This window comes from Microcaecilia unicolor, chromosome 3, assembly GCF_901765095.1.
Source record: "Microcaecilia unicolor chromosome 3, aMicUni1.1, whole genome shotgun sequence".
Classification (NCBI taxonomy): Eukaryota; Metazoa; Chordata; class Amphibia; order Gymnophiona; family Siphonopidae; genus Microcaecilia; species Microcaecilia unicolor.
Window position 1 is genome coordinate 55,289,062 of NC_044033.1, and position 13,670 is coordinate 55,302,731.

The 13,670-nt window shown below is 44.5% G+C and overlaps 2 protein-coding genes across 3 annotated transcripts in view; one reads left to right on the top strand and one right to left on the bottom strand.

Annotated features, from left to right (window-relative positions):
• The window catches only part of LOC115465463 (presenilin-2-like), a 137,477-nt gene extending 132,658 nt beyond the window's left edge, over positions 1 to 4,819 (bottom strand). For both annotated transcript variants that reach the window (XM_030195948.1, XM_030195947.1), the window contains exon 1: positions 4,596 to 4,819. The gene's annotated coding sequence lies outside the window, so the exon portion shown is untranslated. The remainder of the gene's footprint in view (positions 1 to 4,595) is intronic.
• Positions 4,820 to 7,848: 3,029 nt separating this feature from the next.
• MEMO1 (mediator of cell motility 1) overlaps positions 7,849 to 13,670 on the top strand; it is a 178,324-nt gene continuing 172,502 nt past the window's right edge. Inside the window, exon 1 of the mRNA XM_030195949.1 lies at positions 7,849 to 8,295. Within this exon, the coding sequence (XP_030051809.1) occupies positions 8,235 to 8,295 (61 nt within the window). The 5' untranslated portion in view covers positions 7,849 to 8,234. The remainder of the gene's footprint in view (positions 8,296 to 13,670) is intronic.

The window sequence follows — 13,670 nt, forward strand, 5'->3', positions numbered from 1 at the left end:
CACCAATTAAATGATAGGACAACACAGACATACACCAATATCAAAGGCTGCTCTTTTAATAAAGTTACATATATCTATAGCCACTTGTTGGTTTATGTTGATGCTTCTGTTCTTGAACCTGTAATCTGTTTTGGCTGTTTCATGCTTCTTTCTACTTGTGGAATGCTATGTTTTAAACATGTAAGTGACTGATATTGCAAATTATTTGGATTTTGCAAGTCTGGCCATGCAAGTGGAGCCAATTAAGAAGTTGAGCTCCAAAGCTCTAATGCTTGGATTTGTTACATCATTTTAAACAGCAGAGAGGTAAGCAAATTTACTCCCTCAATCACTCCTCCAAAGTCCATGTTGAAAACCCACAGTTAGCACTTAGCCTTCCAAAGTTCCATAGAAACCTATGGAACTTTGGAAGGCTAAGTGCTTTGAAAATATGTATGATGGTGACATGGAGGGGCATTCGATATGATGTCTAAATCGGACTTTGGATGTTTTGTGCTAAAAGTCCCAAATCTGAATAGGAAATATGGCCACACAGCAAAATGTCTATTCATTTTTTTTAAAACGACCATATGCAAGATGTTTTCATGCTATGTGCGTTTATCTATTTGGGCCATTTTTGAAAAGAAAAACCCATCCAAGTAAAAAACGTAGAAAATGAAGCCACTGAAATGTAGGAGGCCAGCATTCTTAGTAGACTGGCCGCACAGACATCCCATGAGAGCAATGGGACACCCGAGGGGGCACTGCAGTGGACTTCATTTAAAAGCTCCCAGGTACACATCTCACCATTACCCCCTTACACTGTATGCTGAGCCCTCCAAGACTCACCAACAACCTACTGTACACCACTACAATAGTCCTTAAAGGTAAAGGAGGGTCATCTATATGTGGGTACAGTAGGTTTTGAGGGAGTGTAGGAGGGCTCACACTTTCCACCACAACTGTAATAGGTAGAGTGGGATATGGGCCTGGGTCTTCCCTACAGTGCTCTTCACTGACCAATACACTATTCCAGGGACCTGCTTGCTGCTCAAATAGACCTGGCTATAACATCTGAAGCTGTCATAGAGGCTGGTAAGTAATATTTTTCATCACATCTTTGGAGGGTGGGAGAGGTCAGTGACCATTTGGGGAGTAAGGGGGGGGGGAGGGTCATCCCTGATTCCCTCCAGTCCAAAACGTTGAAGTTTCAGCCCTATAAATTTTCGTTTTGTTCCATTATGGCTATAAAATGTCCAAGTGTTAGGATCACCCTAAGCCCGCCCTGACACATTCCCTTGTAATTTGGATGCACTGCAGATGAACTGCATAGATAAACGTCTGCAAAATAGGTTTTGGAAATACCGATTTGGAGAAGAAATTCATCCAAATGCTGCTTTATGACACTTTTTGGCCATTTTACTCTTTCGAAAATGAGCCCCTAAGAGGGGCATAATCGAACGGGGGGGGGGGGGGGGGCGCCCAAGTTTTCCTGAGGATGTCCTCACAGGACGTCCCCGCAAAGGGGCGGGGAAACCCGTATTATCGAAACAAGATGGGCGGCCATCTTTCATTTTGATAATACGGTCAGGGGCGCCCAAATCTCAACATTTAGGTCGACCTTAGAGATGGTCATCCCTGATTTTTGGCGATACTGAAAACCAAAGACGCCCATCTCAGAAACAACCAAATCCAAGCCATTTGGTCGTGGGATGAGCCAGCATTTGTAGTGCACTGGTCCCCCTGACATACCAGGACACCAACCAGGCACCCTAGGGGACACTGCAGTGGACTTCAGAAAAAGCTCCCAGGTGCATAGGTCCCTTACCTTGTGTGCTGAGCCCACCAACCCCCCCCCAAAAAACCCACTCCCTACAACTGTACACCACTACCATAGCCCTTAGGGATGAAGGGGGGCACCTACATGTGGGTACAGTGGGTTTCTGGTGGGTTTTGGAGGGCTCACATTTACCACCACAAGTATAACAGGTAGGGGTGGGCGGGTCTGGATCCGCCTGCCTGAAGTGCACTGCAGTACCCACTAAAACTGCTCCAGGGACCTGCATACTGCTGTCATGGAGCTGGGTATATTTGAGGCTGGCATAGAGGCTGAAAAAAATATTTAAACATTTTTTTTTAGGGTGGGAGTGGGTTAGTGACCACTGGGGGAGTAAGGGGAGGTCATCCCCGATTCCCTCCGGTGGTCATCTGCTCATTTAGAGCACATTTTTGTGGCTTGGTCGTAAAAACAAAAGGACCAAGTAAAGTCGGTCAAGTGTTCGTCAGGGATGCCCTTCTTTTTTCCATTATCGGCCGAGGATGCCCATGTGTTAAGCATGCCCCAGTCCCGCCTTCGCTATGCTTCTGACACGCCCCCGTGAACTTTGGTCGTCCCCGCGACGGAAAGCAGTTGAGAAAGCCCAAAATCTGCTTTCGATTATGTCGATTTGGGCAACCCTGGGAGATGGACGCCCATCTCCTAATTTGTGTCGAAAGATGGGCACCCTTCTCTTTTGAAAATAAGCCTGTAAGTCTCCTCTAACTGGAAAGCATGTCTTACTTGTCATTAAAAACAAATATTTTCTTTTATGTTACAAAAATAACAGCCACTAAAGTTTAATGGGTCTTAAAGGCAATTCTAAAAACATTTAAAAAGTCATTCTCATAACCTATCAATCAGACTTCAGTTACAAGAAAACAGCTCTGTTTTTCTACAAAAATGTGTTTGGTGACATATTGTGGTGGGATGGAGGGAGGGGGCTACCAATGTTGTTTTGTGGGTCATGGCGAGGGGGACTTAGAAAGGAGTTGGAGTCCAGCCTTATATGTTTTTTCTCCTAATCCTCACTCACACACTGACAGGAAGAGAGATGGTTACTTGCAATGAAGAAAGCATCTGCATCTTACCCACTGTAGTGTGCGCTGTTTTTTTCCTGACAGTGCACACTTTCAATGCAATGTTAATTAGCATGCCTTTTGTTTATTGCATAGGAAATAAAAATATTTTTAGCATGTGCATCAGTTCACTGACACAGCTTTCTACACAGAGATCCCCGTTTTCATTATTTAGCCATAGGCTTCACGGGGGAATCCGGGAGTCTTCTCCAAGTTCTCCAGCACCTCACTGGGTCTCCAAACATTTCCAACTGTTCAGGGAAGGACAGATAATGACCCTGGCAATATGAATCAGTTAGGACTGGCCCAGCCATTAGGCAGACTAGGCATACGGCTAGTGCAGCAGCATTTGGGGGTAGTGGTACAACTCTGGCACACATGAAAGCCTTCCTTCACATCCCTTCTTGCTACTGAGCCTGCCACTACCATCCCATCTACTTTCTGTGGGGCCTGCAGGAAACATAAAAAAAGCATCAGCATTACACAGACCCTGTAAACATAGCCCCATGCTGAAGTGCCACTTTGTTCTGACCCTGAGTGAGGTGGGACATACATAGTAACATAGTAGATGACGGCAGAAAAAGACCTGCATGGTCCATCCAGTCTGCCCAACAAGATAAACTCATATGTGTATACCTTACCTTGATTTGTACCTGCCTTTTTCAGGGCACAGACCGTACAAGTCTGCCCAGCAGTACTTCCCGCCTCCCAACCACCAGTCCCGCCTCCCATCACCGGCTCTGGCACAGACCGTATAAGTCTGCCCTCCACTATCCTCGCCTCCCAACCACCAACCTCTCTTCCCCCACCTGCTCCGCCACCCAATTTTGGCTAAGCTTCTGAGGATCCATTCCTACTGCACAGGATTCCTTTATGCATATCCCACGCATGTTTGAATTCCGTTACCGTTTTCATCTCCACCACCTCCCTGCGGGACAGGCGCTGATGCATCTTTAATCTTCAGGCCAGCCCAGGAGAAGGTAGGGCACTACAATGGCAGGCCTAACAGTGACAGGAGCAGAGCAATGTGGATGTGAGATGGAGGTAGGGAAGCAGAGATGCTCAACTACGGGAAGGTGGCAGCAATCTGAAGATTCACCTGTCCTATGGTATCAGATATCCTGGATCCAACCCTGGCCAGAGTCTTCCAAAAGACAGCATACCCATTGACAGCTTAATAGCTTTCACCTTCAGTTCCACTCCTAGACCACCTCTCTTGTTGGTTAGGCTTATATTTATTGTATTCTAGCTAACTGGAAAACAAGTCAAAGCTGTTGAGTGGAGGAGTAACCTAATGGTTAGTGACATAGCCTGAGAATCAGGGAGTTGGATTCTTATTGCAGCTCCTTGCAACTCTTAGCAAATCACTTAACCCTCCATTGCCTCTCAGGCACACAATAAGTAGGGGAAATGGGACTTGATATACCGCCTTTCTGAGGGTTTTGCAACTACATTCAAAGAGGTTTACATATATTCAGGTTCTTATTTTGCACCTGAATATAATATGTAATTATAAACCACTTTGATTGTAACAAGCACAGAAATTCCACCCCCCTTACTTGCGTTTTTCTCACCCATCATCTTAGTTACACCCTTTCCAAGAGCTGTCAGTCACCTGTTACTTACAAGCAAATCTGAAGAGGATTTTGCACGAGAACGGAGTGATTAAATAGAAAAGATTTATAAATAACAAACTGTGAAACATGATAGAAAATACTCACACAAGCTTCGAAAGCGGGGGTGAGAGGCACCCTGACCCCAATGTAATCAACTTAACTTCCGCTCTCTATTGAACAGCTGATTAGCAGAGGTTGTCAGGCACGAGGTTACATTGAGAATCTCCTTGGTCAGAGAGATCAGAGCTCCGGTTTTGATCTCGCGAGACTAAAACGGCGATAATTCCAATTTCCTTGAACCCAAATAATAGCCCCCTTTCACCAACCACCTTCTCAACCAAGGAGGTTTAATAGACAGGACACCAAGTGACGTCAAAATGTTGAAACCAATTAGGTCAATCTAAGTTTCAACGTCCCTGCGCAGCCGTCATCCACGTACACGCAAAACAAAGCAAGTAAACCTATGAGCTGCTGCATCCAAGTTGTCGTTCTTTATTGCTGGTAGCATTTTTATTAATCTCACTATATTTTCAAACATGCCGGCTTGTGCAGTATACGATCCTGTACATCTGCTGTCTGGAATTTTGGAAGATAGAAATAAGGAAATTAAAATTAAAATTTGAATGTACTCTGTAGAAATTGTTTACTTTTGCAATGTGATGGGTGCCTGTTCTGGTATGTGCATGTGATAATCTTTGAATAACTGCCTATTCTAATGGTTATGGATTTCTGAATATGTGGTATCATTAAATGACAATCTTTTACATGCCCAGTTGGGTATATATGCTAATCTCAACTTTGTTAAATGTTTCAGATATATCCATCTATTTGTTCCCAAGATATAACTGAATTCTATTATTCTGTTTCACTGTATTTTCAAACGTAAGCCACATTGAACCCGACTTTGCTTGGGATAATGTGTGATATAAATGTTAAAAAAAAAATCCTTTAACCTCCACCTTGTAAGACACTGCCTACCTGCTGGATAGTGATGGCACAAGGAAAGCAAGTTTGGTCCAGTGAAGACTAACTCAAAATAAGCTGTTCCTTAGCTATGCCCTAGTATTACTGTATTGAAAATGCGACCACACCATGCCTCTTTGGTTATGCTGCACTAATAAGTTAAAAGATTAACTGGATTTCTTGAAAGGATTATATAAACTTAGGATGCGTGACTAGGGACACAAACATACACTTATTTATTCGATATCACAATTCTTCATGTACAGCCACAAAACAACCTTTTAGGGTGGATAATGTTCACAATCAGCTCCTTTTATTATCAACCAGATAGAGATAAGAGTTTTCAGTTTTGGCACAGTATAAGTTATCACAAGAACAAAATATAAGAAAATCAATGGGCTGCATTAGGGGCTTATAGCCCATTTATGTTTAAACAAAAGAGATCTGCACAAAACAAAATATTTATTTTTATTCTGACTTATAAAACCACTTGCCCCAGAAACATGTTCAAAACAGAATAATCCATTTGTGTATCTAAAAGGTAAACTTCTACAAAACAGATGAAGATGTGATTCCATGTGCCCCAATGAAAGGAGAGTTTAATTCTACTTCCATTTAGTTTCAATATATTCCATCATCTTTATAATATCAGCAGGCTCATTTTCGAAAAAGAACGCCCATCTTGTGACACAAATTGGAAGATGGGCGTCCTTCTCCCAGGGTTGTCCAAATCGGTATAATCGAAAGCCGATTGTGGACGTCCCCAAGTGCTTTCCGTTGCAGGGACAGCCAAAGTTCAAGGGGGCGTATCAGAGGCGTAGTGAAGGCGGGACTTGGGCATGCCTAACACATGGATGTCCTCGACCCATAATGGAAAAAAAGGGCGTCCCTGATGAGCACTTGGATGACTTTACCTGGTCGTAGTTTTCTTACGACCAAGGCACAAAAAGGTGGCCAAAATGACCAGATGACCACCGGAGAGAATCGCGGATGACCTCCCCTTACTCCCCCAGTGGTCTCTAACCCTCTCCCACCCTCAAAAAACATCTTTAAAAATATTTTTTGCCAGCCTCAGATGTCATACTCAGGTCCATCACAGCAGTATGCAGGTCCCTGGAGCAGTTTTAGTGGGTGCAGTGCACTTCAGGCAGGCGGATCCAGGCCCATCCCTCTCCCTACCTGTTACATTTGTGGAGGAAACAGCGAGCCCTCCAAACCCCACCGGAAACCCATTGTACCCACATCTAGGTGCCCCCCTTCACCCATGAGGGCTATGGTAATGGTGTACAGTTGTGGGTAGTGGGTTTTAGGGGGGGGGGGGCTCAGCAGACAAGGAAAGGGAACTATGTTCCTGGGAGAATTTATTAAGTCCACTGCAGTGCCCCCTAGGGTGCCCGGTTGGTGTCCTGGCATGTCAGGGGGACCAGTGCACTACAAATGCTGGCTCCTCCCACAACCAAAGGACTTGGATTTCGTCGTTTCTGAGATGGGCGTCCTTGATTTCCATTATCGCTGAAAATCAGAAACAATCAAGTCTACGGATGACCATCTCTAAGGACAACCAAAATTTCAAGATTTGGACGTCCCCGACCGTATTATCGAAACGAAAGATGGATGTCCATCTTGTTTTGATAATACGGGTTTTCCCGCCCCTCCACTGGGATGTTTTGTGAGGATGTCCTCAACAAAACTGGGTGTCCCTTTTGATTATGCCCCTCCAGGCTTCCCAAGGCAGATTACAACAACAGTTAAGATGAACCCATCCGGAAACAGGATATCCTCACTGAAATTTGGCCATCTGTATTGTATACAGTATATTTATTTATGTAGTTAGTTTTTAATGTAGAAAAATGAGCACACAATACAGTGTTTACAATTTTTGTTTCTACCAGCTATAATAATTTCTTAAGTCCCTTTAGTGATATTCAATTGTTATTTCATGATATTTATATCTACATATGGGAAGCTTTAAAAAAAAACTTTTTGTCCTCCATCTTTTAAGACACTACGCATCCAGTTGAAACGGCTTTAGACTTGTTACAGATGAACCAACAATAAAGAACGACAACGTGGATGCAGCAGCTCATAGGTTTGCTTGCTTTGTTTTGAGTGTACAAGGGATGACGGCTGCGCGGGGGGAGTGGAAACAGAGATCAACCAAATTGGCTTCCTTGCATACAGTGGACTAGATAGGCTCACTTCCACTCCTGTCTATTATACCTCCTTGTTCTCAGCCAATCCAAAAGTTCAGGATGTGTCAAATTCATCCAAACCCCGCCTTCTATCGTCATCGCTGGCCAACCAGAGCACACACTGGAGCATGTTTTCCCACCGACCCAATGATAGCCTTGGAATTTTCCAATTCTAACCAATCGGAGGTCCCACACAGCTTGTGTACGCTCATCACGGCGGCCGCACAGTGCCAAACCTGCACGGATTATCGCGTTAGTTGCTTTTGTTCTTTATAGGTTCTGGCAGTTCGGCCCTCTTGTGGGTTACAATTACAGCTCCCAATTCTCCTTTTTTTTTTATTTTTATTGTTTTAAGAAATACATGTTTACCTTTAAAGAAATTAAGAGCTGTTGTGCCTCTGGTTCTTCTTTGTAGCCCTTCCCAGTTTCTCCTCCCTCGGGAGCTCGTATCCTGCACATGCCCGGCCCTACTGTGCACAGCCAGGCCTCACTGAGTTCATAGCATCTTTTCACCTTCTTGAGCATCACTACCGCTACTGCCAGGTTCACCTGCGGCCAGGAAACCAACATAGGCGCCTCGGGCACCAAGATGTCCAACCGTGTGCTCTGCAGGGAAGCGAGTCATGCCGGGAGTTGGTACAGCGCCTCAGGTACCGGAGAGGAAAGGGGCAGTGTTGGGGTAAAAAAAAAGGGGTAGTGTTCGAGAGCTCTCTTTCCCCTCTCTCTGCTGTATCCATCTCCGCAGAGAGACAAAAAGAGGACTGAGGATCAGCGGGTGGGGAGTCCTCAGGGTCCCTACTCCTTTTTTTTTGTTTGTTTGTTTTCTTCTTCAACCAATTGAACAGAAATTGCTTTGTTCAAGGAATGAATCTGGACCGGTTTCTACCACCAGTACAGGTTTCGCCGCTGAAGATCTGTCTTCTCTTCCCCCCACCTTGAATATTTCTTTGCCACCGGCAGGGTATTAATAGTTTCTCCAAAGCTTCCCTGTGCCCAGTGGGATGGGGGAGGTGATCCTGTTAAAACCTCATGGAAACTGTTTTAATATTTATCCGTAACCTAGTTTATAAAAAAAACTGGGAAATGATTCCATATCCTGCGTTGGGGTGAAAATGGTTGTAGAGTGGATTTTGGGAAATCAGAATTTTGGGTTTCCGAGTAGGTTGTAAAATTGCTGTCTTTCGCCGAAGTTGTTTCCCAACGCAGAATCGGCAATTTTGACATTTAAACAAGAGGTGGCATGGAGGTGGGGAACGTGACTGTATGACAGATATATATATACTCTGTAGGCCCAGGCTTTTTCGCCACCGTTACCCACTCAACTGCTCACATTCGCTGCATAACTTTAAGGAAAGAGGCAACAGCCCTTGTTGCAAGCAGGCGGAAAATAGGGCTGCCATTTCTCTTGTTTATTGCTTTTACTTTTTCGCCTTAATGTGTGGTTGGATACAACTTTGCCTCAGCAAAGTGACTCTATTTTTAGCAGGTTGTAGAAATTTTGGGCACAGGCTTTGCCAGGAAACCAAGCCCAGGAGTTTCTTTCTGTGCAATGCTGTTGGGCGGGATCTGGGGTCAGATCTGGATTAAAAATAAAATTGAGTTTTATAATTTGGAACTAATTGGCTTGAAAGTAATTTGCTATTATGTTAGGGTAGAGGGACAAGCAAAAAATGTGTGTGTCCATCTCTAATCCCTAGTAGAAATAAAGTTTAATTAAAAATAAAATTCAACAACAAAATAAAGAATATAAGGTGATAATTCAGTGAAAAAGTAACAATACATTTTTTGACTAGCATTTAAGGGTCTAACAAAAACCCCTTGAGGCCAGGGCAGAATGTGCAAAAGATGATAATAAGTAAGTATATGAGGCTCCCTTATTCTCAACGCTAATGAGATGTAAATATAGGTGCGCTCATAGTGTTGAACATTAGGAAGCTGGTGGGGAGTCAAGGGGAGGATGGTGCCTGGCATGTGGGCTCTAGAGTTGTGTGTGTTGCCAGATGGCAAAAATTTTTCCAGCCCAAAAATAGCCCAATATGAATACTGATGAGGTCAATATGGATATTAATAAGGTTGATAATATTGATATTGTAATCACAAGCAGCATAATCATCAGGGAGTCCCTTTAACCGGCCCCTCAAAATGACACAATGATTTACAATTTAAAACCAAGTACTACTTCCTTTCTCTGTGTACATCCATATGCTGTACAAGCCAGCAATGGCATGTGTACAGCATAAGGATGTACACAGCAAGATCAAATAAAAATGCTACCAACGGCGTTTATTGCAGGCACCCCCCCCCCCCCCCCCGGCCCTCTCCCTAGGCTATCAAACACCCTTCTGCCCTGGTTCTCTTCAGCATCTCCATTTCATTCTCTGAACTGGTGGAGCAGAGAGAGCCTGGAGGGGACAAAGCAACGCAGACAGAAGAGCACAGCCTCTTGTCCGCCCACAGACGACTAGTAAGGGGAGCAGCAACTGCGGCACAACCCATTTATTTAGTTTGCAGCACACACCACGATGGTGAAAAATTTTCCAACCCATTTGTTGCCAAATATAGCACATTCATATGAATATTAATAATGTAAATATGAATTATTGTAATTGTAAGCATCAGCAGAAACATAGAAAATATTGTAATCATCATAATCATCAGCATCATAACCAGTAGCAGCAGCATAATAATCATAATCAGCAGCAGCATAAATCATAACCCTCATAATCTGTCAGTATCATAACCATAATAATCATCAGCATAATCAATCCTCATAATCATCATCAGCACATAAAAAATGGTACCCAACAATAAAGAACGACATCCTGGACAGAGCAGCTCAGATTTGCTTTTTGTTTTGGGTGAACAGGGATGATGGCTGCATGGAAGAGAGAGAAAGGGAAATTAAACCATCGACACTAGTATTAGCAAGCTTTTTTTTTTTTTTTTGTATAGCTCCTCCTCCCTCCCTAGCAACATAATACACACATGCAACTAAGCTTAAGTATTTTTTTTTTTTTTGAACAGCTCCTCCTTCCCTGAGATGAGCAGGACAGAAGAGTCCCTCATCCCACCCTACCTAGCAAGGATGAGTTTTATTTTTTTTTGTTGTTTTTTTTTAACAGCCCCTGGCCTCCTGGCCGCCTTCTCTCTCTCTCTCTCTCTCTGAGATGAGCAGTGCACGATTCCCTTGGGGAGAGACAGACTGCTGTTGCTGGTCTCTGGACTCCCTCTCTCCACAATGGAAGGTTGTTTTGGGTTTTTTTTTTTTTACAGCTCCCTCTGCCTCTCTCTCCTCTCCCAAGTCCAAAGAAAGCATATAAATGTATAAGCATATGTTTTTAATGGCTGCCTCCAAAGGGTTTGCTGGAGGGACTAGGTCTGGGACGGAGGGGGATTGGGATGGCGCCCCCTCTGTCTCAGATCCAGTCTGTACAGCAAACTTTTTTTTTTTTTTTTTTAACAGCTCCAGCTGGCTTCTTCTCTCCCTCGGTCCCTCACAGACACATCCAGCAGCCCCTCACTCCTCCATGCCACCCACACACAGAGCAAACTTTTTTTTGTTTAACACTACAGTGTCCCCTGCCCTGAATCTTAGGCTCACAGCTGCACCCCAGCAAATGTTTCACCCCACCAGCAAGTGTTTTGTTATTTTTATTTTTTTACTCACATCACCTCAGGACACAGATGGCACTGCAGTGCTATCATCCCGGTCGGAGTCCAGGCTGCCGCTGGTGGGGTAAAGTGATATCTCTCTCTCCATCTCCTTAAGTACTTTCTGCAGCTGCCCTCTCGTGTTGGCAGCATGGTAGTTGGGGTGGGGGAGGGAAGAGGGAATACCCTGGCCTGAACTCTTTCTCAGTCTGTGCAGTGGGGGGTGCGTAGTGCGCTACAGGCATTTAAGAGAAGCCTGCAGCCTGCCTCTGCCAAATATCCCGCAACCTTCAAAACAAAAAAAAAAAGCGGCAGTCATGGGAAACCCGCCCAATTCCGTGGGCCAACCGTGGAATTGACAACTCTATTAAGCACAGCTCTTGAGTGCATACCCAGAGCGTCGGGGGGGGGAAGGAGAAGGAGCTGATGGTTGCCTCTCTCCTGTCATGATCAACTTTTACCTCTATGGTTTACTGATGTGGAAGTTCACAGTCCAGGGATTTGGGTGGAGGGGGCTGCTCTGGGGGGTGGGGTGTGGGACTGATCACATCCTGGGTGGGGGGGGCAAGCTCCCAACATATCCGCGCTTCACTCTCTTGTACTTGCTCCTGGCTTTCCGAAGGGAGTTAATATCAACCGAGTCCCTGGAGGATGCAGCACAAAGAATAGTGTGAATCCCAAATCTTACTGAAGGGTCTACAGGGGGAGACAGTCATCATTGTCTATCCATGCTGCAGCACGTCAAAACTCGTAACCACTTGTAACCACTCGCCTCCACCTACCCTCCTCTCTTCCTTCCCGTTCACATTAATTGATTTGATTTGCTTACTTTATTTATTTTTTGTCTATTAGATTGTAAGCTCTTTGAGCAGGGACTGTCTTTCTTCTATGTTTGTGCAGCGCTGCGTATGCCTTGTAGCGCTATAGAAATGCTAAATAGTAGTAGTAGTACCAGTACTGGGAGCCTTCTCCTATCTCTTCAGCACCCTAACTCCAGCTCTGAGCTGGAGTGGGATTTGCAATGCTATGGGTGCCCTTGTATTGTCTGCGGTTGTATGAGCATCATAGCATATGACCTTATTTGCATGCATTAGCATACAGCATGCGCTGATGGTGGACTCGCATGTTGTTTCCCGCAATAGGGTTCTTTGAGCATACTGCACTGGTAAATGCGGGTGGTAGTCTGATGCTAATGGCCTCTAGTGCCTGTGTTTACTTTTGAGCATCGGAGCCGGAGTGAATCACTGAAGCATTCCAATGCTAGTCTGAAGAGGAAAAGATAAAGGGAGAGATGAGTGATCAGAATGTGACAAAAGCAGTAGAAGTTTGTGGTGTATATATTCTAGAACTTAGATCTGGGTTTCCTTTCTTGTTAGTTTCAAAGTATCGGATCATCTAAAAAGTCTTATCTTCCTGGATTGTTTTATAAATTCATGTTAATATTATGATCATAAGGCCATTCCATGCAGAGTCATCATCTTGATTTGATTTGTAGCATCTGATGTGACATCTATGTGAATTGATTCCTTGTCTAGCATCTGGCCTGGCTCCTCGGTGTAGCATCCTTTTTCATGTTTTCCACAATGAGTAATATACTACATCAGAGGAGGAGCATGATTAGGATCTTGTAATTTTGAATGTTTGTTTTTTCCCATGTGGCTAATTATGGAGGCCTGTGATAATGGGCTGGCACAATTTGCAGAGAGAAAAAAAGAACAATAAAAACCTTCCACAGAAGGTTACAAATGACAAACCAAAAAGGGTGGAAGTCACCAATCTACAAGTCCGAAAATGACGAGCTCCGAGGACATTCAGCTTTAGTGTTCCAATAATAAAACAGCTTGGAACACTAAAATTGAATGTCCTCGGAGCTTGTGATTTTGGGCTTGTGGATTGGTAACATCCACCCTTTTTGGCCTGGTACAGTTTGCAGCATGGTATATGTTAACTCTTTCATCACCTCCCTCCCATGACCCCCCCCCCTCTCTCTCTTTACACCTTCCAGCTGTGATGTCTCCCTCCCCCATCCCTGTGAATCCCCTCCACTCTGTCTCTCTCACCCCCTTCCCCTTGTCTCTCCTCCCCTTCCTTGGCTGGCTCTCTGCTCCCCCCTCCCCACCTCTCCCCCTGTCTCTTTCTTTTCCTGATCTGGTCTCTCTCTATTACTGCACATTTGCAGAAGGGAGGGGTGGGTGGGGAGGTCGTAGGTTAGCACTTTGTTGCCCTTTTCTCTTATGCCTTTTCCCTACGCCTGGAATAAACTTCCTGAGCCCCTACGTCTTGCCCCATCCTTGGCCACCTTTAAATCTAGACTGAAAGCCCACCTCTTTAACATTGCTTTTGACTCATAACCACTTGTAACCACTCGCCTCCA